The sequence below is a fragment of the Mytilus trossulus genome, chromosome 6, assembly GCF_036588685.1.
Source record: "Mytilus trossulus isolate FHL-02 chromosome 6, PNRI_Mtr1.1.1.hap1, whole genome shotgun sequence".
In the NCBI taxonomy this organism is placed as follows: Eukaryota; Metazoa; Mollusca; class Bivalvia; order Mytilida; family Mytilidae; genus Mytilus; species Mytilus trossulus.
Genome location: NC_086378.1, coordinates 42951469 through 42977915, shown reverse-complemented (window position 1 = coordinate 42977915; position 26447 = coordinate 42951469). Strand labels below are relative to the sequence as shown.

Here is a 26447-nt window from a genome sequence, read left to right as displayed (position 1 = left end):
CATTATGTAAATATTTTAAACTCTAAACCATAAATAAACATTACCCAACAGCTTTAACATAAGTGCATGAAAAAAGATCTATAAAAATAATAAGTACGGATTTGTAAATCATTATTTAGCACTATAAAAAAATGTTTATGTTTGTATTTTTATTTGACAGCTGATAATTGACTTTTAACGACAGTTGCATTTAAGAGCCAAGTGTACAACAATTAATGTAAGAAATCCCTATACATTTTGAAAGTCTTGAACTCGGAAGATATCTGCACAAGTACTAAAAATTAATAGAAAAACAGAGGATACTAAATCCTTTTTATGTTGCCTCTATCTGATGCTCTCACCAAATTTCTAGACCTCTTTTGCTGTTCAGTTCAAGATAAGGTCTAGAACAGGTTCATACTGACCTTTTGTTATTCTCAGATTGCTTCAATTACACAACAAAACTTACACTTAGTGCAGGCAAACCTATGCATCTTGAAACATATTTTAAGGCATATCTTCATGACCTAGATAAATAATATTCATAGCATTTTTTGTTTTGGAAAATTAAAAACTTAAATATATTTGCCTGCAGGTGCGTAGCTCCCTATAAGCTAACACGCAGTTGCGTGCACATCGATTCAGCATGCAAAAAAAATAATGGCAAAATAAAAATTTATAAAATGAATGTTAAAGGAAACACCTATGTTGTCAATTTTTGAATTTTGATTGATGAAATATCATTAAATAACAGAATTTGTTTTCAAAATACGTTTTATTGGAGATGATGGCAAAATCAGACAATAACTTGTATTTTTTACAAGATTTGAATTTGTCATACTCAGTCTATATTAAGGGCATATCCAACAGTTTCAGGGGAGGTAATAACAAACGTAAACGTCGTCTATTGTTTCCCGTTATTAAACGTTGTTTCAACGACGTCATAACGGAATCACCATTGGAATTGCTATGGCCGTCTGGAAAGAGGGGATTCTTTCATCAAAGGAAAGAGCACGGAGAGAATCGGCAAAAACCTCATACAGAATATTAACAGAAATTAGAACTCAAATCTTTAAAGATATTTTTGTCCTCTTTGTCTATTATAAAAGAAATGCAATTATCTTGATCATACTCACTGAAGTTTCCGTTTTATTGAAATAATTGTCAATACATGCAGTAAGGAACAACGAGAACAAATTCATAATGATTTATTATTGCATTAGAATGCAAATTGTAATTAATTCTTTACCAAACTTTTCCGAGATTTTGCCAATCCAGAATAGAAAACTCAAAGTTTGGTTTTATTTGAGAAAGATAAAAAAAAAAGAAGGTTTCTTGAGAAAAATAATATACGGCGTAAACTAACATTCATCAAGCTTTGCGTTGAAGTGCTATTAATGTACAGTTTATTTTTAAATGAATACGACCTTTAACTTGTAAACAATGTAAAATAAGAGACGACACTATAATAATTTTAAAAAAAAATGAAATAGGAAAACATTGTACTATATACACTGACATACAAGTAGAAAACGATTTTGGTGTATGATGAAACAAATATAATTTAGCAAAAAAAAAAAGCGGTGTAGGTTTTCATGTATGTCTTGACTATTTAGACAAGCCCTCACAAAATCAGCGGATCCATACCATAATAGGATAGAAAAAAAACAGCCATCGAAATACCATAATTCAAAATTGGGGAAGGGGAGGGGAGGGGATATCTCAAGATTTTGATCTTTTTCAACTTTATTCTAGTACGGCATACGTTTTACTTCTAGCAAACTCATTATCATAATAATGTATCAATGATTTATTTCAGATCCACTTTCGCCTCGTCGTAAATATGCGTGATATATTTGCCACTGGAGCACGGGAGCAATCAATTTATAAGTTTCATATAGTGATGCCTAATCATTAGTTCTCAACTGATAATTGTCTCAAACAGTTTTCCAGTTTTGGTATTTGTTTTTATTTATATTTTATTTTTAAACGAAAATTTTATACTTTTTTTCCGTTTTTTTTCTCTTTCAATTCATCAATAATAAAATAGGAGTCAACATCAGTAGTTACATAGTATGCAGCCAAACTATAGGTAGAGGGCAGTAGCACAGAAAACATTCTCCATGTGTATATGCAATAACTCATATATTGAAGCGTAAAACAACGACAGTCATGCTCGCTTTTCGGCCCTTTCGTTTATTCTCAATTTATTGTTTAACTGATCTCTTTTGTTAAAAAAAAGTTGGTTGTTTTTTTTTCATCTACAACTGCAAAAGGCGCAGCATATGTGTTAAAATCAGCAATGTGACTTATTTGAAGATTCATGTAACCTTTGTTGTTGTTTAGAGATTTTATTCGAAGTTCGTATATCCTTTCAACCATTTATTTCGATGTTTGTTTAACGTATAGATAGCGCGAAACTCTTACTGCACTATGCATCGGATATACGACATTTTTATTTCGACTAAACGAGGCCGTAAATATATATTTCCGAGCAGCTAAACGGCCGCACCCAATTTTAGCAAAGATATACTGTCGGACGGGAGAAGTCCAGAGATGTGAATATTTCCATACCCAAATCAATCCTCTAGTTTTAAAAAAGATTTAAAGGTATACATTAATACGACAGCAACCCAACGACCCAATTCAAAACACTAAGAGTCAACATACAGATTTTTGTTATAGCTAGAAACATATAAAGAATAAAAATTCCGAAACTGCAAAATGAATAAATAATACGGAGTCAGTGAGTTTTTAGTGTTTGTTAATTTCGATATAAGCAAAACGCTTCATTGTAAAGTAATGGTCAAATAAATTATGATTATGGATGACGGACGTCAAGTCACAAGTGCGTCAAGTGGCATACTAAATGAATATTCAGAACAAAAAGATCAAATGGAAATATAATATGAAAATTAATTCTGCTTTGGTACTATAGACTGATACACAGAAACAGATTTCTAACGTGTAATACTTTTGTTTTTAAAAAGAGAGATGAAAGATACCAGAGGGACTATTAGTATTTAAATAGTCTGTAATTCCACGGTTTGTTTGTTTCACACCCGGGTTTCACAATTTTGACGAAAATAATAGTAAAACTAACTGGATTGTTATCTCGTCCAGATACTGGTTCATTATAAAGAAGAAGATGCGATATGAGTGCTATCGAGACAACTACCTAACAAAGTCACAGTGTAAATACATTTTGTCTGCCACACCGTCGCACTGCCTTTGAAAAATTAGCGGGGAAATATAACGTTATTTTCGGAAAACGTCTTAATTTTTGGCGCAATTTGTGAGGCTAACGGGAGGGATTGGGTAAACAATATTATATATCTCAATTTTCCTCAAAAAACGAGTATGGTGACAAATATTTTTCAAAACGTTATTACGTTCTGTTTTTTTCATAGAATAACATATTTTATTTTGGCCAAATCGACACCGTTAGAAATATTTAAAAAAAGGAAAAATGTGCATTTCAAATGTTCATTTCTTGCCGTTGTTTGGGTTCACCATGACGTTTTTGGCTTTATTTGAGTAAGAATTAATGCTTTAAATGTTAAAGTTAGATTTTTCATACCATCTTAAATTATTTAGCTTCAATTTGAGCCCAATTATATAAGTTAATGTTGATTAAAAAATCATAATTATTTTTTTTAAATAAAAAATCTTTTTTACTCCAAAATTGCGAAAATGTTTATTTTTCAGTAGCATTTTTTGCAAAAACGAAATCGACTACATATATTATTTTTGGCAAAATGTGATTCTCTGTCAATTGAAGAATAAAATATCTTAAAGGGAAAAAATTCTCACCGTCAGAAATAAACTGTTGGATATGCCCTTAAGACACATAGTTGTTTTGGAGCACATTTTATAGTGTACGGTTTATCAGTTTGGAATGAGATGTACCAATCGGCATAAGATTTATCAGAACCCTTCAATATCATTGAAAATATGCCGTGGTGATGTGGTCGGCAGACTTCCGGAGCCAATCACCCTGCAAACACGCCAAAACTGTATTGGAAAGTCCCATTATTTTTTGCGTTCATAGACCATATGATAAGGGAACTGGAGAGTGGAGTCGCGTCCAGTATTTTCAGAAAATCGCTTCTTTGCAGGGTATCTGCTTCATCGTGTTGTAGGAAATATAACAGAGGAAGAAATCTCAACATTGTCTGAGACATACGAAACAGACCTGGCATGTAATTTTGACGAATTTAATAGGGAGGTCGCTCGATGCCGAATATGTACGCTGGTTTATAACATCTTGCAAGTGCTACCATGGAGATCTATCAGTGTACTACATATGTTGAAAACAAATGTACAATCAACAATGAACAATGACATGCACTTACTAGCATTACTGCATATATATTCATCGGTATTTCAGTGTGAATATTGTACAAAGTAATAGAGAAGATTGTTTCTGCCTAGACCCGAAGAGCAGATTTTTGACAATTTTGAGTAAATTCTGTATCACAAATATTTGTTGTTTATGTATTACTCTATTCAGAAGATTTATTAATAGTTAAATACAATCATAATTTTTTTATAAGTCCTGACTACAGACTGCATATATAGCACTCCTTTTAACCGCCCTATGACAGAAAACCGAAGAAAAACATTTTCTGCATAAAAGGGTCCCAAATTTTTTTCGACTCGCTCTTCTTTTGCAGTAGTTGCTTGTACATCGTTTCTTACTAGCTATGCCCCTGGCCTGTGTTCTTTTTTTGCAGAAAGGGGTTAAATTATCAAACACTTGAGTTTCCCTTTGATATGGCTAATTCTGTAACACATTTTAATGTGATGTCACTATCAATATCATATCTCATGTCCTTTCGTTTTGGAATCAAAGCCATGTTTTAATTCCAATAACACATGGGCTGCACCTGACCTGATTGGCACTAACAGAAGCTGTGTTTTGGAAAATTCTGCATATCAAAGTGAATATTTGTTATGGAGTTCTTTAAAATTTTGCTATTGTGAAACGGTTGATTTTCTATAACATTTTGGCACCTCAATTCTGAATTATTATAGGCTAGGTATATATAGATATTGACAAATAATGCCTACCCATCTTAAAATGAGCATAGATAATATGTTTAATAAAGGAGGTTATATGAAAAGGAGAGAGGACGAAAAGAAGATTCAATTACACAAAAAGTGTTACCGGCTTTTCTGTAAGTGGTTGTTAATTAGTTGAGATCGAGTTTGTCACAGCTCTAGGGAGATTTTGTCCTAATTATATATCCGAGTAAGAACGGAAACACCTGAGGTGTAATAAAGTGCACGGATATACAAATATTGACATGTTAAAAAGATTTTGATGTGATCTATTTTATAAAGTAATTAAAAACTAAATTTTTATGTTAAAAGTAAACTCATTACCAATAGAAATGAAACGAATATCCGTCTCATTGCTGTCAATAAATATCAACAGAAAGTCACTTTTATGTTGTTCCAGATAAATTTCTCTATGTTTCAATTTCAAATATTCCTTACGGTTGTTACCGTTCACCATAACTAAAGTACTTTGCATATTCATATATATTTTCTATGATTATTACCTGCCTATTCCCTTCAAAAGAAATTGAAAGGTGAAGCGTAAATCTTTGTTTAAAGCAATGTAGTGATGAATAAAAATTGCACACTAACTTTCCTTTAAACCCTCATATCTTTGTCATTTCTTTATATTTTTTCACTGTAGACAGACAATTGTTTTTAGCTCACCTGGCTTAAAAGGCCATGTGAGCTTTTCTCATCACTTGGCGTCCGTCGTCGTCGTCGTCTGTCGTCGTTAACAATTTTTCAAACATCTTCTCCTCTGAAACTACTGCATGGATTTGAATGAAACTTAGCATGATTGTTCCTTAGTATATCCTGCACAAAGTGTGCGCTTCGATTTTTGATCCGTCAAAAAACATGGCCGTCGTTACTTAAAATAGAACATAGGGGTCAAATGCAGTTTTTGGCTTATATCTCAAAAACAAAAGCATTTAGAGCAAATCTGACTGGAGTAAAAATGTTCATTAGATCAAGATCTATCAGCCCTGAAATTTTCAGATGAATCAAACAAACCATTGTTGGGTTGCTGCCACTTAATTGGTAATTTTAAGGAAATTTTGCAGTTTTTGGTCATTATCTTGAATATTATTATAGATAAAGATAAACTGTAAACAGCAACAATTTTTCACAATTTGTTCATCATATTTGCTAACTTTAAAAAATCTTCTCCTCTGAAACTACTGAATGGATTTGGATGAAACTTAGCATGATTGTTCCTTAGTATATCCTGCACAAAGTGTGCTCTTCGATTTTTGATCCGTCAAAAAACATGGCAGCCGTTACTTAAAATAGAACATAGGGGTCAAATGCAGTTTTTGGCTTATATCTCAAAAACAAAAGCATTTAGAGCAAATCTGACTGGAGTAAAAATGTTCATTAGATCAAGATCTATCAGCCCTGAAATTTTCAGATGAATCAAACAAACTATTGTTGGGTTGCTGCCACTTAATTGGTAATTTTAAGGAAATTTTGCAGTTTTTGGTCATTATCTTGAATATTATTATAGATAAAGATAAACTGTAAACAGCAAAAATGATCAGCAAAGTAAGATCTACAAATAAGTTAATATGACCAAAATTCTCAATTGACCCCTTAAGGGGTTAGTGTCCTTTAATGACAATTTTTCACAATTTGTTCATCATATTTGCTAACTTTAAAAAATCTTCTCCTCTGAAACTATTGAATGGATTTGGTTGAAACTTAGCATGTTTGTTCCTTAGATTATCCTGCACAAAGTATGTGCTTCGATTTTTGATCTGTCAAAAAACATGGCAGCCGTTACTTAAAATAGAACATAGGGGTCAAATGCAGTTTTTGGCTTATATCTCAAAAACGAAAGCATTTAGAGTGAATCTGACATGGAATAAAAATGTTCATTAGGTCAATATCTATCAGCCCTGAAATTTTCAGATGAATCAAACAACCCATTGTTGGGTTGCTGCCACTTAATTGGTAATTTAAAGGAAATTTTGCAGTTTTTGGTCATTATCTTGAATATTATTATAGATACAATTAAACTGTTAAAAGCAAAAATGTTAAGCAAAGTAAGATCTACAAATAAGTCAATTTGACCAAAATTGTCAATTAACCTCTTAAGGAGTTATTGCCCTTTAAAGTCCTTTTTCACAATTTGTTCATCATGTTAACTTACTTTAAAAAATCTTCTCCTTTGAAACTGCTGTATCAATTTCAGCCAAACTTAGGCTAAATGAGATTCAGAGTTTCAGAGTATCTAGTATAAATTTTATATTTCATTTCCTTGTATGTCAAGAAACATAGCTCCTATGGCTAAAATAGAACATAGGAGAAAATGATTTTTTTTTTGCTTTTGAAGAAAATAGGACGATTCAAAGAACATTTGAATAAATTGAAAAGCCAAAATAATCATTGATGAGAGATTAAACCAAAAAAATTCAGGTGAGCGATTCAGGCTCTTGAGAGCCTCTTGTTGAAATTGCATGTCAAATCTTTTTCCATATATCATAATTTATGATTCATAAACACCTACATGTATACACTGCATTGTTACCAAAAATACACCTGAACCTAGTGATATTGTTGGCTTTTTTCTAAACTACCTCTACCCTTTTTCATTGGGAAAATATGCATCATTTTTATCAAATTGGGAAATTTATAATAAACCATGAATTTGACCAGAACTTCAATTTGCAGACCCTCATTTGAAATAAGACTCCTTATTAAATTCAACAGTGATGATACATAAATGCATGTAGACTTTCAAATCTGCACATATAGTCATTTTAGGCATGAAAAATGTTTAGGGTAGATGAGTGTTTCTCAGTTTGTTTCCATGCACAATTTTTAACGAGACTGCACTGTTTGGGAATATAGTTGTCCTTTTGGGAATAATTTTAAGCCATTATTTTTCAAATTGGGATTTTTCTCCAGGGGAAAAAGCCTTTATTCTCCGTTAATTTAAGGCGAACAATATCACTGTGACAGAACTATAATGACCAAGTCACTGATAACAATCACTTTGACATATATGCGATTTATCTAATAGCCTGAACTGCTCTTTAATTAAAGATTATTAAGGGAATTCACATGCATCTGCAGATATTAATGTTGATCTAATTTTTTAAATAAAAATATATTTGTGCATGCATCTAAAGTGCCTAACCACAAGTATGTCATGATAAAACAAAGAACTATGTATAATGATAAGATATACTGGAATGGTTCTTAACCTGAGTGATTTTAATATGTTTAGGTGATGATCTGAAATGTCTATGTTACTGTATTCCTTCTCCCAATAAATTACCACAATATTAACAGTGGTAAAATCCAAATGTTCAATAATTTATAATTTCTACCAAAGACATGAAAGACTGGCTGTCAAAATGCTTACATTAATTCCAATGTTCAATAAAAGTTACTGTGCCTATCCAATAAGCTTTGTGGTAGTTAATTACCTATTGCCTGACCATTTGTCCATTTAATTTGTACAATAGGTATTGTGAGAGCTATTATCAACAGGTGGTCATTTAACTACCTGTAGATTTATTTACCTGGTTTGTTTTTGACAGAGCTAATTTAAATGAATGATACATGTACCTAGCTTGCTTTCCTCATGTTTAATGTCCTGAATGAACTATTCTATTTAGGTATGGGACATTTTACATTAATAAATACAATATTTGTTCTTTTTATAAAGATATTTATTGTAAATTTATTCATTTTGCTTACAATCACAAATAAATCATTGCTGGTATATCCCACTTTCTTAATGAAGAATAAAGCATTGAAATTTCTATTCACTAAGCCATTTGTACTTTTTTTGATGTATTGAAAATAAATTTTTAACAGTTATTCCAATTGAAGTAGATCCTGAATATTAAATTTGTAGATTTAGCTAACTAAGTCCTTATATTTGTATAAAATAACATTCGTTTATAGTGGAACATTGTTTTAACAATGAATTAGCTACAATTAAAAGTTGCTTGCTAGTCCCTCTCTGTCATCACAAATATATAACTCTGGCTCATTTCCCAATCTTTTTTTTTTTTTTATCTTTATTATCTCATTTCCCAATCAATCTATCATGAAGGGAAGTATATTCATGCCCTTATCATTCATAGTCTATTTCAAAAATGATAAAAAGTTCTTTATATTGGTATGTAAAAATTTTAAACGTTTCAAATTTATGAAATTATATTAGTACATCAATTGTTTTGATACATCAATAACAAAAACTGAAATATATTGCATTGATTCATTTTGTAATTATTCAAAATTATATCAGAAACCTAAACATAATTATAAAAAAAATGAACCTGTTAAGGGGAGACAATTCTCGTATAACTTTTTTGAAATGGCACATCCATATAATTAATTAATTGTGCTCCAGCTTCAATGATGATTCTGAATTATAAATATAACCAAAAGTTGTTAATCTATAGATAGTGAAGACTAATGGAAGCTAACCCACTGTAAAAATATTTTTTTGCACTTTTTTAAAACTGACTTTCATAGCTCAATATTAACGTTTTTACAGAATATTTGAATAAAGTAGTTACAGATTATTCGCTTCTCAAAGTGTAAGACGCAATAAAATCGTATGCTTGCACAATCTTACCAAAATACGGATTTAATTAAGTCCTAAACATTTTGACATTTCTTCATATATTTTTATCGAAAACCGGTTTAAACAAATCACAAGTATGTGTTAAGATCCGACTAAATACCTATTTCCCGATATGGTCAGGTAAAATTGCTACTAAATAGAATAGTCTATTCAGGACATTGGTCATGATGCATGAGGAAAGCAAGCTAGCTATCGGTCATATAAATTTTACCTTTTAGAAATAGTGAAGATTTTTTTACTGGGTAGTTTAATGACCACCTGTTGATGAGCTCTCACAATACCTATTGCACAATTTATATGGACAAATTGTGTTGACAATTTTTTATTCTGGTCAGGCAATAGGTATTTAAATACCTCAAAGGTGATGGGATAATGACAGTAAGACAGGGAATACATTCTCACAGTATCAGATAACAAAAAATAAAGTCATATAACTGAGCTAACAAGAAATAAGACAATAACATCCAACAGCAAAAATATTCTCAGAATAACAGATAACAAAGAATTAAATTGCCTCAAATTATGCAGTTTAGCCTGTTGACCCTTTTAAAGATTATAAGATATTCATTATTATCTTATAAGGGGGACGGATCGACATGGGACATATATCAACTTCGGGCTGGATCAATGTTGGGCTGGATAATTTTGTACCTGATACCCACTTCAATTATTACCTTTTGGGTACTTCTCAAACATCCCTTACAACTTGGTTTATTTTGGCACCTTCTGGTACTAACATTTTTTTTGTATTTTTTCAGATTTTATCTGATATTGACCTCAGCTGAACCATAAGAATAGAGCCGTCATGCCTCTTTCACCAAGGAAACAAGCTAGGCAATCAGCAGCAGATGGTGTGATGGGACAACCTTTGTGTGAAGAAATAGATAATATCAGTATGTCATTGGTAGCCAAAAACTATTGCTCCAAAGTTATGAAAGGCTTACAAGACCTCAGGAAAGGTGGTATATTATGTGATTATGCCCTGTATGCTGATGGAACAAGAATTAATGTTCATAAAGCTGTGATGGCTGCCTGCAGTGATTACTTTCAAGTTATGCTGACAGGTAATATCATTTTCTCTAACGATTGGAAACAAATTTTAGAGAGTTTTTTTTTTTAATTTAATTTTATCATCACTCTGACATTAAATGGCCTTGAATGGTGTAGAATTCAATCATGACATGCTGTATTCACTGAAATATGTATTATACGTTCATATTTACCGCTTGTTTATATTGAACAATGTCTAAATGTCAGTAAGAAGAATTTGTCATGCAGGCAAAGACAGATGCAGGCAGTGAGACATAGGTATGCTAATCTGGTGACAATGTTAATTTTTTTTAATACTAGTACAGTAAATTTACAATCATTTATGGTAATAATTTTTTCCTGCATTATATAAACCATGAATTTTAAGAGCTCATTGAAATAAAATTTTACTACTATCATTGGCATATAGGCAGTGGCGGATTCAGAGGGGGGCGTAGAGGGCGTACACCCCCTTTGCTCGGACTTTTTTGTTTTTGTTTTTTGTAAAATGATTAATCAGACTAGACTTCGTGAACTTAGCCATTTCCCGAGTATTTAATTTTTATACCACAATTCTTTACTTATAAAGATATTTTTTCGCTGGTATTTACTGATTGTCAAAGTCATGTGATTTGCTATTGTGGAGTTGACCAGTGCGTTGAAAAAACGGCACTCGGTCATTTTGAAATTCAAATTACAGTAATACACATTGCTTAGGCCGAGGATGTCATGACAACCAGGACACCTTCAAAGCGACAGGATTGAGCAAGAACGTATTGACTTCTATTTCACTATTCCACCAAACAGAAAGTAATAGTAAATACTCTATAGACTATAACACTCTCATGAAAAAAAAGTTCCACAATATTATTTACCTACGAAAACATGTTTAACTCCAAATGCCCCAGCTTATTTTATAAATAAAAAAGTTGAATAATGATCCCCAGTCACCCCGCCGCATTTTTGTGCCTGTCCCAAGTCAGGAGCCTCTCGCCTTTGTTAGTCTTGTATTATTTTATTTTTAGTTTCTTGTGTACAATTTGAAAGTTAGTATGGCATTCATTATCACTGAACTAGTATATATTTGTTTAGGGGCCAGCTGAAGGACGCCTCCGGGTGCGGGAATTTCTCGCTACATTGAAGACCTGTTCATGAACTTTTGCTGTTGTTTTTTCTATGGTCGGGTTGTTGTCTTTTTGACACATTCTCCATTTCCATTCTCAATTTTAGTATAAGCTCTAGAAAGATTTCAAGTCTCAGGTACGAACCATTTGATTTGAGGAGGCATGCAGTCTGAGATATTTGAGAGAGAAAAAAATTGACTCTGATTCTTGCCTGAAACAAAAATTCTGGCCATATCTGGATTGAAAACAATAGTCTTGTCCATTTTTTTGCTATTAAAAACGAAAATTTCCAACAAAATTATTTAGCATATATTGAACATGATGAATAAAAACGGACGTATTTTTTTGTGGCCGGGGTTTGCATGTCCGACTGGAATGTTTGTTTCGCCGGACTTATATATATTGAATACTTTTTTCAAGACCAGACTGTGACCTGCCTGCTGGGTGTGACCTTTATGTCTCCATTTGTCGACCGTCATTCATAACTTCGTTGCCATTTCAGACACTTTCGTAGTCTTTGGTGGATTTGGAACCCCTCACTTCGGTTCTCTAAGTTATGTTGGGTGAAAGATATCAATCAAACATTTTGATAAAAACTACTTGTTTGTCTTTTTTAACTCGTGTCGGTCGTATTGTAAATTTCATCGAATTTCCATGTCTATTTTTTACTGACAAGTCCTACATCAAATATATCAGTACATAACTTTTTTTTTATCAATACTATCATTTTATGATAGACAATTAATAGGGAGAATACAGCATAAAAAATGTCCAACCCTTACACTTTACAGCAACTATAAAATATACATGCCCCAAGCTAGGAACTGTTTAAATAGTACATAGATTACACTTATTTTTATGTTTTTTTAGCCAAAAAAGTTCCCAAAAATTTTTCGCCTCGCTACGCACGGCGAAATTTATAATCTTCGCCCCCCCGTTCAAAATTCCTGGATCCGCCCCTGTATAGGCTTTATCTACATGAAAATACAGTTTGTCATGTATGTGCATGTACAAATACAAATTTTCTTCCATCCAAGAAAATTGAATCCTTGAAAATAAATCTACAGATTTCATCCAAGTTTTAAATTAGCTATCATCATAGTAGTTACAAAATTTGGAATAATGTTATGAAATTGAAACGATCACAGATTTGATATCAACATAAAATCCCCCTAATAAATCAATAAGGTATAACAATATACATGTACAACCACTGACAATGTGAAATGTAGTTAGTTTTGACTTGGGGCTGGCACTATAAATAGCAATTAACAGTTAGTCAGTTATGCCAATTTAAAACTGTATACAAGGGACACTTTCTTTGTTCTTTAAAAAAAATCTTATTGCCTTGAGATTTCTCTAAAATTAAGTAAATGTTTGTACCGATAATCAATTAGTTATTTATCATTATTCTAGGTAATATGAGAGAAAGCAGAGAAGACAGTGTGGATTTGAAAGGCATTTCAGGATGTGGTTTAGAGATTATAGTAGACTTTGCATACACTGGTATATTGGAATTAAATTCTGACAATGTTGAAGAAGTTCTAGCAGCAGCAACACACTTACAGATAAATGATGCTGTAACTCTTTGCAGCAAATATTTAGAGTCTTCTATTACTGTTGGAAATTGTGTGGACATTTTGAATCTTGCTGAACTTTACAGTCTTTCAATACTGCATTCAATTGCAAAGAAGTTTATTTTAAGTAACTTTGAAACTGTAGCTGACACTGAACAATATTATACACTGTCCACAACACAGCTTTCATCATTGTTACAGGAAAACAGCCTTAATATCATGTCAGAATATTGTCTATTTCAAATGCTATTGAAGTGGATAGCACACAGTCCGTTAGAAAGGGAAGGTTGTGTAGCTTTATTGATGAGAAATATTAGACTGCCATTATTGTCAGGAGAGGAATTGGTAGAAAAGGTTAGTCTGGTGCCAGTCATGCAACAGAATCGAGAATGTTCTCTATTACTGACAGAGGCTAAAGACTATCATATTGTTGTCGGTAAACAATCAATGCTGCAAACTCAAAGAACACAAGTCCGTTCAGATATGAAATCTATTGTCATGTGCCATGCTCAAAATCTTGAACATTATACATTAAAAACAAAGAGGCGTGATTATCTGAGAGATACTATAGTACCCTTGTATAATCCTGCAGTTGTTGTTGTTGATAATTTCATGTATACTTGTGGTGGAAAATATGATAGTAGTCAAAATGAAATTGCTACAGCTAGATGTTTTCGATATGATGCTCGTTTTGATAGGTGGTATGATTTGGCAGCAATGAATGAACCACGCAAAGATTTTGTATTGGTTGCAGTTGATCATAAACTCTATGCAATAGCTGGTCAAGATGAAAATAAGGTCATGTACACAATGGAATGCTTTGATATTGCTAGGAATGAATGGGAATTTAAATGTCCACTTGACAGACATTTATATGGACATGCTGGTGCAGTTTGCCTTGGGAAAATATATGTTTCAGGAGGACAGACATTGACAGGAAGCACCAAAAAATTTCTATGCTATGACCCACAGTTAGACAATTGGGAAGAAAGATCACCCATGTTACAGATGAGAATGAACCATTCAATGGCAGAAGTACAAAACAATTTATATGTAATAGGTGGCAATGTTGAAGACAATTATGGCTTCCCTGTACCTGTGATTGCTATTGAGAGGTACTGTCCAGTTGTCAATCAATGGACACTGTGTCAAAGAAGTCTAAACATTAGGGAAGCTGGTGTGTGTGTCATTGACCACAAGATTTATGTTGTTGGTGGTATCAATGGAGAACATTATCTGTCTACATTAATACAGCTGTACGATCCATTGAAAGATGAAATTGACATTGTCGAAAGTTTCACTTCAAGAATTTATGGAAGATCTTGTGCTGTGCTTGGTTTACCTAGATGTTTCGTGTAAACTTATATCACAAGCAGAGTCAGATTCAGATGTTAAGAACTTATTGATTGAAACAAATACTTTCTAGTCACAGTCACATTGTTATACTACATTGAAAACTGTTAATCTTAGAGTCTTTGTTAAAATTTCCTGATCAGCTTTATTTCATTTTTTAACTTGATATTTACATATGCATATATACAGATAAATTTATGTTCAGAGCATTGGACTGAGATCACTTAGGCTATATGTTAATAAGATAAATGGTCGGTATCCACTATAAGCAGGGCTTCATAGATGCAATTTCCTTTTTGTAGAGGAAACACTAATTTTGATAAGTGATTTCCCTTTATTTTGCATTATGGTAAATGCCAATCTCGGATTATATCTCCCATGCATGGGATATTGGGTAAATGCATTCACTTTATGAATTAAAGGTTGTGTGTGGGTTAAATCATTTTGCACTTGAAAAATTAAAAAGTAAAATCTTTTATGTGGGAAAGAGTTTTATAAAAAAAATACTTGAAAGCCCTATTAAGATAGAGGAAAAATTAAAGCACATGAATTGTGAAATCTATTCATGGATTCTACATACTATCCAAGCAATGATGAAAATAAGTTTCTTGTATTTATAGGTCAGTTTAGAAATAATAAATATCTGTTTGTGTACTTACAGAGCTGATGTGCATCATATTTATTAAAAACAATTTATACAGTTTATATCAATATTGCCTTTTATAAGTTAGTTTCTTCAAAGAAATTATCATATGAGTAATTTAATTGTTTACAATTCTTTGCACATGTAGCTGTTATTTCATTTGGGATTTTCAATTAAATTTTGGAATATTAAGATAAATAATTTTTCAAGAAAAAGTTTTTATATTATTTGTCAGAGAATTAAGAATTTTTCATCTTATTTCATGAAATTTAAGGATTTAAGATGAAAATAAGAACATTTACTGATACATGAATATGATTTTTTTTTAGATCAATATTGTGATATAAAAATACACATGTATAACAAGAGAAGAAGCAAAAAATGTTTATTGTTACAACTCGTAAAATAGATTGATTAACTTTCTGACTGACATGTTTCTCTATCAGTTTCGTAATCATTTTGATTTCTAATCATTTTTCGAATCAAGATTGTTGCTTTCTAAATAAAGTTAACTCCACCACATATTCATTTGCATTTTTGAATTGTTAGTAACCTTGTCAACAACGGTCTTATGTCATATCTGAATGTTTTTGGTTATTTCATGAATTTACATTGTAGTATTGATGGTAAATCTGTGATAATTTGATACTTTCTGTTTAGTGTTTAGTGTTTTAATGGTTTATTCACAATTTTTTAAAGCTAGAGGTTGACGCATTGTATAGGTTCAGAATAGGTCTAGATAAAGAGAGTACATGTTTATTTTACAACAAAAAACAAAAGTAATTAATAAAAAAAATCTGTTGAACTCCAGTAAATCTTAAGTAAAGGTTAACTATATCATCGGTTTATGTAAAGCCTTTTAATTTTCAACTTTTCAAAACTTTTTTAAATCATGATTTATTTTCCCTTACCTCCTTGTGGTGTATATATTTTCACAGATATTCAAACACAAAAACAGTAGGAAATGTGAATGGGTCAAAGACGACTTGTGCATGCGAAGAAAATATTTGTTTACATATTTATGGTTTCCTCTTAAACTGTTGGATAATTATGTAGAATTTTTGAAAACAGTTGTTTAGTAGCTTTATTTATTTATTAATTTATAGATTGACATTTTGTAATATATTTTGTATATGAATTCAATTTGTTCCTGTGGAGCATCTAATTATATTTTGGGCCAGTAGGTATTTCTATTGTAATTTTCTCACATTGATTTTGCAATATATATATTTTTGGTGATAATATATGAATTAAACATTTTTGTCAATATTTATTTCAAACTTTTTTTTGTCACCTGTTGATAAGTCAGGATTTCTTCTTATGAATGTATTCATCAAACATGTTGTCAAACTTTAAACTGCCATATAATATAAGGTAACAATGCAAGGTTTTCTTATATAAAATTTTGATAAAGTGTTTTATTTTTTTCATTACATGTAAGATAGGTTTTATTAAATTAACTAGCTACATGTATACAAGCTATCACACAGAAGTTTGTATGTGAAACTTGAATCAAAACTTTTCACACAGATTTTAAGAATTATGAGAATAATAAATCTCTGTTTTATGACATTGTTTGCAGCAGAGTAATGTTTCCTGAGCAAGCACTAAACTCTCAATTTGCCATTACTTTCAGATGAAGAAAAAAACCTACTATATCTTTCTTTCTACCTCCAGTCTGAAGGAAAATATCAACAGAAAAATAACCAGATCTCAAGATGCCCAGACTGAATGCAAAATCTCTGTTAAAATATTTTCAAGCTTGGCTTTTAGACACTTAATGTACATCTTATTGTACTTCAATATATTTTTTATAGAATTTTAATTTTTTCATATGTGTCACATGCATCTTCAGAAAATCATTATTTATAGATTTCTGTACATAAAACGTTTTAAATAACTTGTTTTGTTTTGAAGTTGTTAATTTTGTATTTTTTAACCTTACCAGAGTGTCCTCCATACAGATATGACAAGTTACCATATTGTGTGTTTTATTTGCACAGCGTTGTTTATGTTTTGCTGTTTTTATCTTTGGGGAAGGCAATAAATGATAGTTTAATATTTTCAATTCAACCATCTAAGTGACTAAATGAAAACGTTATTTTTTAAACTATGATTTTGTTAGAAATTGGCTTTGTTTTCTTCAATTTTATTTCATTTTATTGCTCCCATAATTTCGGTATTTCAAAAGAAAAACATTTAAAAGATTTGTCATTTTTGCTGTATGGAACAGTGACGTAGAACCGGTAATTCAATTTCAAGTTGAATCTAATTATTTCTCAGTTTTTTTCTGATGTCAATATTGTTCAAATTGATTATCCTAAGTTTTTTCCAGATGCATGTATTTTTAAATATTTTTAATGTGCTTTTCTAAAACTTAAATTGATAATTTAGGTTGAAATAAAATATGTTATCATGTGTTTGTTGCATATTTATAAATGATTGTGATGGTTGATTATATATGTCAGTGAGACAGAAACCAAACAACAATGATAAGACAGGGAAATATAATGGACCTATTGCACATTGAAGATTGGCCATTGAACCATGAAAATGAGGTCAGATGATTATTTCCAGATAGACATATCGTCTGTTGTCTGCTCTATGGTCAGGTTGTTGTCGCTTTGACACATTCCCCATTTCCTTTCTCAATTTTATATACACCTTAAAATCATTCCATACACCAAATGTAGATGACCATGTGCTAAAAATATAATATAAAAAAAAAAAAAACTTAAATTAATCGTCAAAATGAGGTCATGGTCAAATAAAACATGCCAGACAAAATTGAACCAACTTTATACGACCGCAGAGGTTGAACCCTGAATGGTTGGGGCAAGTATGGACACAACATTCAAGCTGGATTCAGCTCTAAATTTGGATTGTGATTAAATAGTTGACACAGCATAGGTTTCTGATACAGAATGAATGTGTTCTAATGAACTTAAAATTTTTGTTTTCTCTTAGAGCAATTCACTATGCTGTTGAATATTAATCCTCTCAAAAAAATGTTTGAAGAAATTTTCTTTTTATTTATGAAATTTCAAATGAGAAAAATTGAATCCAATTTTTTAGCTCACCTGTCCCGAAGGGACAAGTGAGCTTATGCCATCACTTGGCGTCCGTCGTCTGTCGTCGTCTGTCGTCGTCCTCCGTCGTCCTCGTCTGTCGTCGTAAACTATTTCAAGAATCTTCTCCTCTGAAACTACAGGGCCAAATACTTTCAAACTTTAACTGAATGTTCCTTAGGGTATTTTATTTATAAATTGTATCCGAAGTTTTGATCTATCAACAAACATGGTCGCCATTGCTAAAAATAGAACATAGGGGTCAAATGCAGTTTTTGGCTTATAACTCAAAAACCAAAGCATTTAGAGCAAATCTGACATGGGGGTAATATTGTTTATCAGGTCAAGATCTATCTGCCCTGAAATTTTCAGATGAATCAGACAACCTGTTGTTGGGTTGCTGCCCCTGAATTGGTAATTTTAAGGAAATTTTGCTATTTTTGGTTTTTATCTTGAATATTATTATAGATAGAGATAAACTGTAAACAGGAATAATGTTCAGCAAAGTAAGATTTACAAATAAGTCAACATGACGGAAATGGTCAGTTGACCCCTTTAGGAGTTATTGCCCTTTAAAGTCAATTTTTAACCATTTTTCGTAAATCTTAGTAATCTTTTACAAAAATCTTCTCCTCTGAAACTACTGGGCCAAATACTTGCAAACTTTAACTGAATGTTCCTTAGGGTATCTATTTGTAAATTGTATCCGAAGTTGTGATCTATCAACAAACATGGTCGCCATTGCTAAAAATAGAACATAGAGGTCAAATGCAGTTTTTGGCTTATAACTCAAAAACCAAAGCATTTAGAGCAAATCTGACGTTGGGTAATATTGTTTATCAGGTCAAAATCTATCTGCCCTGAAATTTTCAGATGAATCAGACAACCTGTTGTTGGGTTGCTGCCCCTGAATTGATAATTTTAAGGAAATTTTGCTGTTTTTGTTTATTATCTTGAATATAATTATAGATAGAAATAAACTGTAAACAGCAATAATGTTCAGCAAAGTAAGATCTTCAATTAAGTCAATTTGACCAAAATTGTCTATTGACCCCTTAAGGAGTTATTGCCCTTTAAAGACTTTTTTCACAATTTGTTCATCATGTTGACTTACTTTAAAAAATCTTCTCCTTTGAAACTGCTGTATCAATTTCAGCCAAACTTAGGCTAAATGAGTTTCATAGTATCTAGTATAAATTTTATATTTCATTTCCTTGTATGTCAGAAACATAGCTCCTATGGCTAAAATAGAACATAGGAGAAAATGATTTTTTTTTTTGCTTTTGAAGAAAATAGGACGATCCAAAAAACAATTTAAATAAATTGAAAAGCCAAAATAATCATTGATGAGAGATTTAACCAAAAGAATTAAGGTGAGCGATTCAGGCTCTTGAGAGCCTCTTGTTTAATCACATCCCCCTTTCCCTTATTCCAAAACTAATCTAAATTAAAATTTCTAATGGAGTTTGCAACAATAACTACTCATTTAAATACATCATAAAATATTAAGATGTAAAAAAACTGCTTGTTATCACTGAATGGTAAAGATTATTTTAATTTATCAGTTGGTAGTAAAGAGTGAATATACTATATATTGTCTCTTAAAATTCAAGAGTCAATCTTAAATTAAGAGTAAATTATATGGCCTTCCAAATACCGTTTCGATCCCTAACATCACTGAAGAGACATATATTGTCGAAATCTAGATCTGCTGTACTAAAGAAATATTGACACCGAATGTTTGTGGCAATACATCGTAGCCACAAGTTAACAAAATTGTTTTTTCTGTGACGTATTAAATTTATATTCAGATCCAGTTTGTTACATCTTGTGATCAATTTTATTTGGCAATCGTCAATGGCAGTCAGCAGGGTTAAAGAACATCAGTTGTTCGACCTGTTAGTCAAATGCGTTTTGTTTAAATATACTTTTTCACTTTTTTGGTCTTTTGGAAAATGTTGTTTGTGCTGTTTTTAGACCCTTCTACAACGAAATTTGTTTGACATGCACACGTATAAAAATTGCGGTTTTTATCCAACGCAATCATAGGTTTGAACGTAGTTTTCAATTTAGACTGGTTTATATTTTTTGTTTGGGCATGTATCATGTTTTCCCTCCGGTTTATATGATCCGTTCATCCTATATATTGTCTCTTAAAATTCAAGAGTCAATCTTAAATTAAGAGTAAATTATATGGCCTTCCAAATACCGTTTCGATCCCTAACATCACTGAAGAGACATATATTGTCGAAATCTAGATCTGCTGTACTAAAGAAATATTGACACCGAATGTTTGTGGCAATACATCGTAGCCACAAGTTAACAAAATTGTTTTTTCTGTGACGTATTAAATTTATATTCAGATCCAGTTTGTTACATCTTGTGATCAATTTTATTTGGCAATCGTCAATGGCAGTCAGCAGGGTTAAAGAACATCAGTTGTTCGACCTGTTAGTCAAATGCGTTTTGTTTAAATATACTTTTTCACTTTTTTGGTCTTTTGGAAAATGTTGTTTGTGCTGTTTTTAGACCCTTCTACAACGAAAAATTGCGGTTTTTATCCAACGCAATCATAGGTTTGAACGTAGTTTTCAATTTAGACTCGTTTACATTGTATATTGTATATAACAAAGATTTTAGTTGATTCTAGACAAAGAAAGATAACTCCAATTAAAAAAAATCTTGCTATTGCACAATATTGTGCAATTAAATATTTCTTGCTTACTATTTCGGACAAAGAAAGATAACTCTAATTAAAAAAAAAATTGCTATTTCACAATATTGTGCAATTAGATATTTCTTGCCATTGCGCAATACTGTGCAATTGAAAAGACTTGCTATTGCACAATACTTAATATAATAATTTAAATCCTGATTTGGACCAACTTGAAAACTGGGCCCATAATCAAAAATCTAAGTACATGTTTGGACTCAGCATATCAAAAAACCCCAAGATTTCAATTTTTGTTAAAATCAAACTAAGTTTAATTTTGGACCCTTTGGACTTTAATGTAGACCAATTTGAAAACAGGACCAAAAGGAAGAATCTACATACACAGTTAGATTTGGCGTATCAAAGAACCCCATTTATTCAATTTTTGATGAAATCAAACAAAGTTTAATTTTGGACCCCGATTTGGACCAACTTGAAAACTGGGCCAATAATTAAGAAACTAAGTACATTTTTAGATTTAGCATATCAAAGAACCCAACCGATTCATTTTTTTGTCAAAATCAAACTAAGTTTAATTTAGGACCCTTTGGACCTAAATGTAGACCAATTTGAAAACGGGACCAAAAGTACAGAATCTACATACACAGTTAGATTCGGCATATCAAAGAACCCCAATTATTCAATTTTGATAAAAATCAAATAAAGTTTAATTTTGGACCCTTTGGGCCCCTTTTTCCTAAACTGTTGGGACCAAAACTCCCAAAATCAATACCAACCTTCCTTTTATGGTCATAAACCTTGTGTCAAAATTTCATAGATTTCTATTAACTTAAAACTAAAGTTATAGTGCGAAAACCAAGAAAATGCTTATTTGGGCCCTTTTTGGCCCCTAATTCCTAAAATGTTGGGACCAAAACTCCCAAAATCAATACCAACCTTCCTTTTGTGGTCATAAACCTTGTGTTAAAATTTCATAGATTTCTATTCACTTTTACTAAAGTTAGAGTGCGAAAACTAAAAGTATTCGGACGACGATGACGCAGACGACGACGCCAACGTGATAGCAATATACGACGAAATTTTTTTCAAATTTTGCGGTCGTATAAAAATAATCTTGTACACCAAATAAAGTATTGCATACATGATATACACATCTTTGGATACATTTACAGGAAACTGAAAGTTCTTTGTCATAAATTCTAATGACAAGTACTTCGGAGACCAATTGTGTTATGCTAGGGAGTGTCAAAGTAACCACTTTATTATAAATCTTTATTTGTCATATAAGTAACATTATACTTGTGACATAAACAAAAGTAACAACAACAATAAAATAACTGAGTTGAACACACACATATCTATATATATACAAGTAAAACTAACTAAGAGTCCCCTGTCCTCAGCTCTAAAGACTGTTTTATAAAGGAACCTGTTTATTTCACTTGGTTTATATTAGAAGGATTTAGTAGAATTACTAGTTTTTGTGTATCAGATAGATTTGGAAACATAGGATTATCTATTGCTATGTCATTAAAAAGTTTTATACGTAAAACGTTATTAATTTGACAGTGGAGGAGAAAGTGATTTTCATCTTCTAAGGTTTTACAAGTTGGACATGTTCTATTGTCTCGAGGTATTTTTAGATATCTGCCCTTTTCAATGAGCAATTCAAATCTTATTCTATATGACCATGTATTAAAGCTGTTGAACAACTTTTTTTCCTTATGCTCATATGATCGCAAAAAAAATCATGTACTGGTCGAAAACAATATTATTTATTTAGCCAACAAGTTGGGATGTTGTCTTTTATCTTTTCTAATGTCTTATTAACAAAGGTTAAAGTTTTATACTGTTGTTCACTTAGATATGCGACTTCAATAATTGTGTCTGTTTATTTCCTAAAGTTGAATATCAATTGTTCATTGATTTATAATTTGACAAAAGACAAGATTAGAATATGTTTTACTTTCCCTGCAAGCTTTTAAGTCCTGTATAAAATTATGCAGGGTATATTTGCTAATTAGGTCATTCTACTCTAATAATAACTATGTAATGCAAGAAATATTCTCTGAGGTTCAGCAACCAATACTAGAGTGAAGGATTGCAAGATTTGATACATGTACCATGATGTTCCATATTTCAGCTAGCTTTTAGTAACTGTGAGTATATCACATCCTTTATAGACTTCGGAAAATATAACCAGATGCTAAGCAGGGCGCAGCTTTATACGACCACAGAGGTGGTACACTGAACAGTTGGGGCTAAGTATGGACACAACATTCAAGCTTGATACAGCTCTGAATTTGGATTGTGATTAAATAGTTAACACAGCATAGGTTTCTGACACAAAATGAATGTGGTCTAATGAACTTTTTTTTTATTGCTTTTGAGCAATACGCTTTGCCTTTTGAATATTAATCTCCTAAAAAGAAAACATTTGTAGGAATTTTCTTTTTGATTTCTGAAATTTGAAATGAGAAAAATTGTACCCCCATGCAAACTCTTATTTACATCCTCCAATCCCACCCCCAATTTTTTTCACCTCCCCCTTTCCCTTATTCCAAAAATAATCTCAATTCAAATTTCTAATGGAGCTTGCAACAATAACTACACATTTAAACACATCATAAAATATTGAAATATAACATGACATACAGTCAAGGTTAAAATTAATATAGATTAAAAGTAATATCTAAAAATAAATTAACAGCTAATCATCTCAAGACAATAAGCATTTTTTGGAAAGTTTGCTATAGCTTGCTATATATAGCAATAAACTTTCTTAAGGCATCGGCCTAACCGGAAAAGAGACAGCCTAACTTACTTTAGGAAGTGTGTCCTACTTCTAGATAATGTAGTACTGGTGTTTGAAAACTAATAATAGAAAGATGCTTTTGAAATTTTGAGCTCTTCTATTTTAATAGCATACAGCTTGAATAAAAAATGTACTGAATTTTCATCGTTAAATCAAATAATTCAACTTCATTTGAAAGACGAACAAACACTACTTCGCGGATCTGCGCTACGCGGAAAGTAAAATCAATACACACACGAGAAATTACTGATTATTTATATTGCCGATTATTTTTTAACCAGAGGTTATAGTATGTTAAAAATCAAAATAGAGATATTATATAGTGTCTTTAACAGTATTAAAAGAGTAAAATTACTTTATTCAACTGGTTACGATATATATCAATTAAATTAATTTGCAATAAGTCTATGGAAAATCTAGAGGAATCTTATCCGCATCACCTCTCAACATTGTTAACATAACAAAAATGTTTATCATTGATTGGTCAGTTACATGTTGTGATGTCACTGCAGATCTGAGAATAATTGTATCGGTATTCTTCAGACATGCGTCAGATCCATATATGTGTGCCTCCAAACGGGAGTACTACAATCCCGGTTTCAAAGGTTTCCTACCTTCTTTCGGTTGAAGAGAAAATTAATAGCGTGTTTAAAATATTTCATGAATATGGTCCTGTGATCATTACTGAAAACCATGTGTGTCTGTCACTTACTGTTTTCTTCAAGTTTATAATTTATTATTGTTATTGAAACTTAAAAAAAAATCCCTTAGGGTTCTTTAGTAAATTCCTCCCTTCTGTTGGCCCCTCAAAATACAACTAAATAGACCCCAAGGAGAAAAAGAACCGAGCAAAAACTTTTTTTAGGAGTCTTAATAGCAATTAGTATAATTACGATTTTTGTTAAAGTCCGATTTCTAATGCCGAATATGTAAAAGGCCGAGTTTATTATAGTCCGAGTTTGTTGTGGGCCGAGATCAGATGAGATACCATGATACTTCCGAATCCATGATATCTCGGCCTATAACAAAATCGGACTATATCAAAATCGGACTATAACAAACTCGGCCTCCCAAAATCGGACTATAACAAACTCGGACTATACCAAACTCGGACTACTAGAAGAATATAAGTATAATGTTGGTTGTTGTTGTTATTGGAAATTAATTTTCAATTCTTAATTTAAACTGAATTTTTATTTTCAATTTATTAAATAATTTATTTTTGAAGGGGATAAAAAAAATACGTTAACAAGATTTATTTGAAAATAAAAACACAACAAAAATCGATACTCTCGGGCTTTTACATATTGAATAGAAATTTGTAAAAATCGTAGTATAAAGCGACGAAAAATGTTCATTCAATAAGACAAATCAAATTAATTAAATTTAGGTTGAGTCTGGTGTCACCCCACCTAACCCCTCACTTATTCACAGTTGAGATCTCCACCCATATACCATATATATTATTGTATGGGACAATGAAATAAATCAAATGAAATATAGAGGAACTCCAGAGGGGTCAGTCACCCCACCCATAAACCATATTTATTTTTATATGTGGCAACAAAACAAATCAAATGAAATAAAGTGGGTGTCCCTTTGGGTCAGCCCCAACCCCTCATGTCTGGGAACTTAGAAACTGTTGAGATCCTCACCCAAAACCATATATATTTTTGTATAGGGCAACAAAACAAATTCAATGAAATAAAATGGGAGTCCTTTTGGGTCAGCCCCACCCCCTCATGTCTGAGAACTTGTAAACGGTCGAGATCCCCACCCCTTAACCATATCTATTTTTGTATAGGGCAACAAAACAAATTCAATGAAACAAAGTGGGAGTCCCTTTGGGTCAGCCCCACCCCCTCATGTCTGAGAACTTGTAAACGGTTGAGATCCCCACCCCTAAACCATATCTATTTTTGTATAGGGCAACAAAACAAATTCAATGAAATAAAGTGGGAGTCCCTTTGGGTAAGCCCCACTCCCTGTTGTTTGACAACTTGGAAATGGTTAAGATCCCCTCCCCTTAACCATATATATTCTTGTACTGGACAATAAAACAAATCAAATTCAAAAGAAGGCAAGTCCCTAGGGGTCAGTAAAACTGTCGAGATCCCCACCCCCAAATCATGAATATCACTTTACTAGACCGGACCAATTTGTATTGGACTTTGCTTAATGTCAGGCGACCCGTGGGAATGACTAATTTTGAAAGCTTTGGTTGGGAGACTTCGTAGCAGCATCCTGTTACAATTATTTCTTGATAAAGTTTTTTTCTTCAAGTAGGAAAAAAAGGTAACCATGCAATCTACACACTATATCTATTTGAAATATTACAATCTACCGTTGCAAACTTTCCACAGGTGCTATCCAGCACTTTGATTAATACATAATTTTCAAGCAGTGTGAACATATAAATAATATATAGAAGTCTATAAAAAGGACCAACCAGCAAATTTACTATGTACTGGATCGTCTAGAATAGATGATACTATGCAGATAAGAAAAAAAAATA

At 31.8% G+C, this 26447-nt stretch overlaps 1 protein-coding gene across 1 annotated transcript; it reads left to right on the top strand.

Annotated features, from left to right (window-relative positions):
• Positions 1-121: 121 nt before the first annotated feature.
• On the top strand, positions 122-17793 carry LOC134721384 (kelch-like protein 26). The gene is made up of 3 exons (XM_063584345.1): positions 122-217; positions 10408-10713; positions 13219-17793. The coding sequence occupies exons 2-3, from the start codon at positions 10455-10457 to the stop codon at positions 14736-14738; spliced, it is 1779 nt and encodes a 592-aa protein (XP_063440415.1). The 5' UTR covers positions 122-217; positions 10408-10454; the 3' UTR covers positions 14739-17793.
• Positions 17794-26447: the final 8654 nt, after the last annotated feature.

Coding starts and splice junctions, on each gene's coding strand:
- LOC134721384 (XM_063584345.1), top strand. CDS start 10,455: ATGCCTCTTTCACCAAGGAAACAAGCTAGGCAATCAGCAGCAGATGGT. Junction 10,714..13,218: donor CTTTCAAGTTATGCTGACAG/GTAATATCATTT, acceptor TCATTATTCTAG/GTAATATGAGAGAAAGCAGA.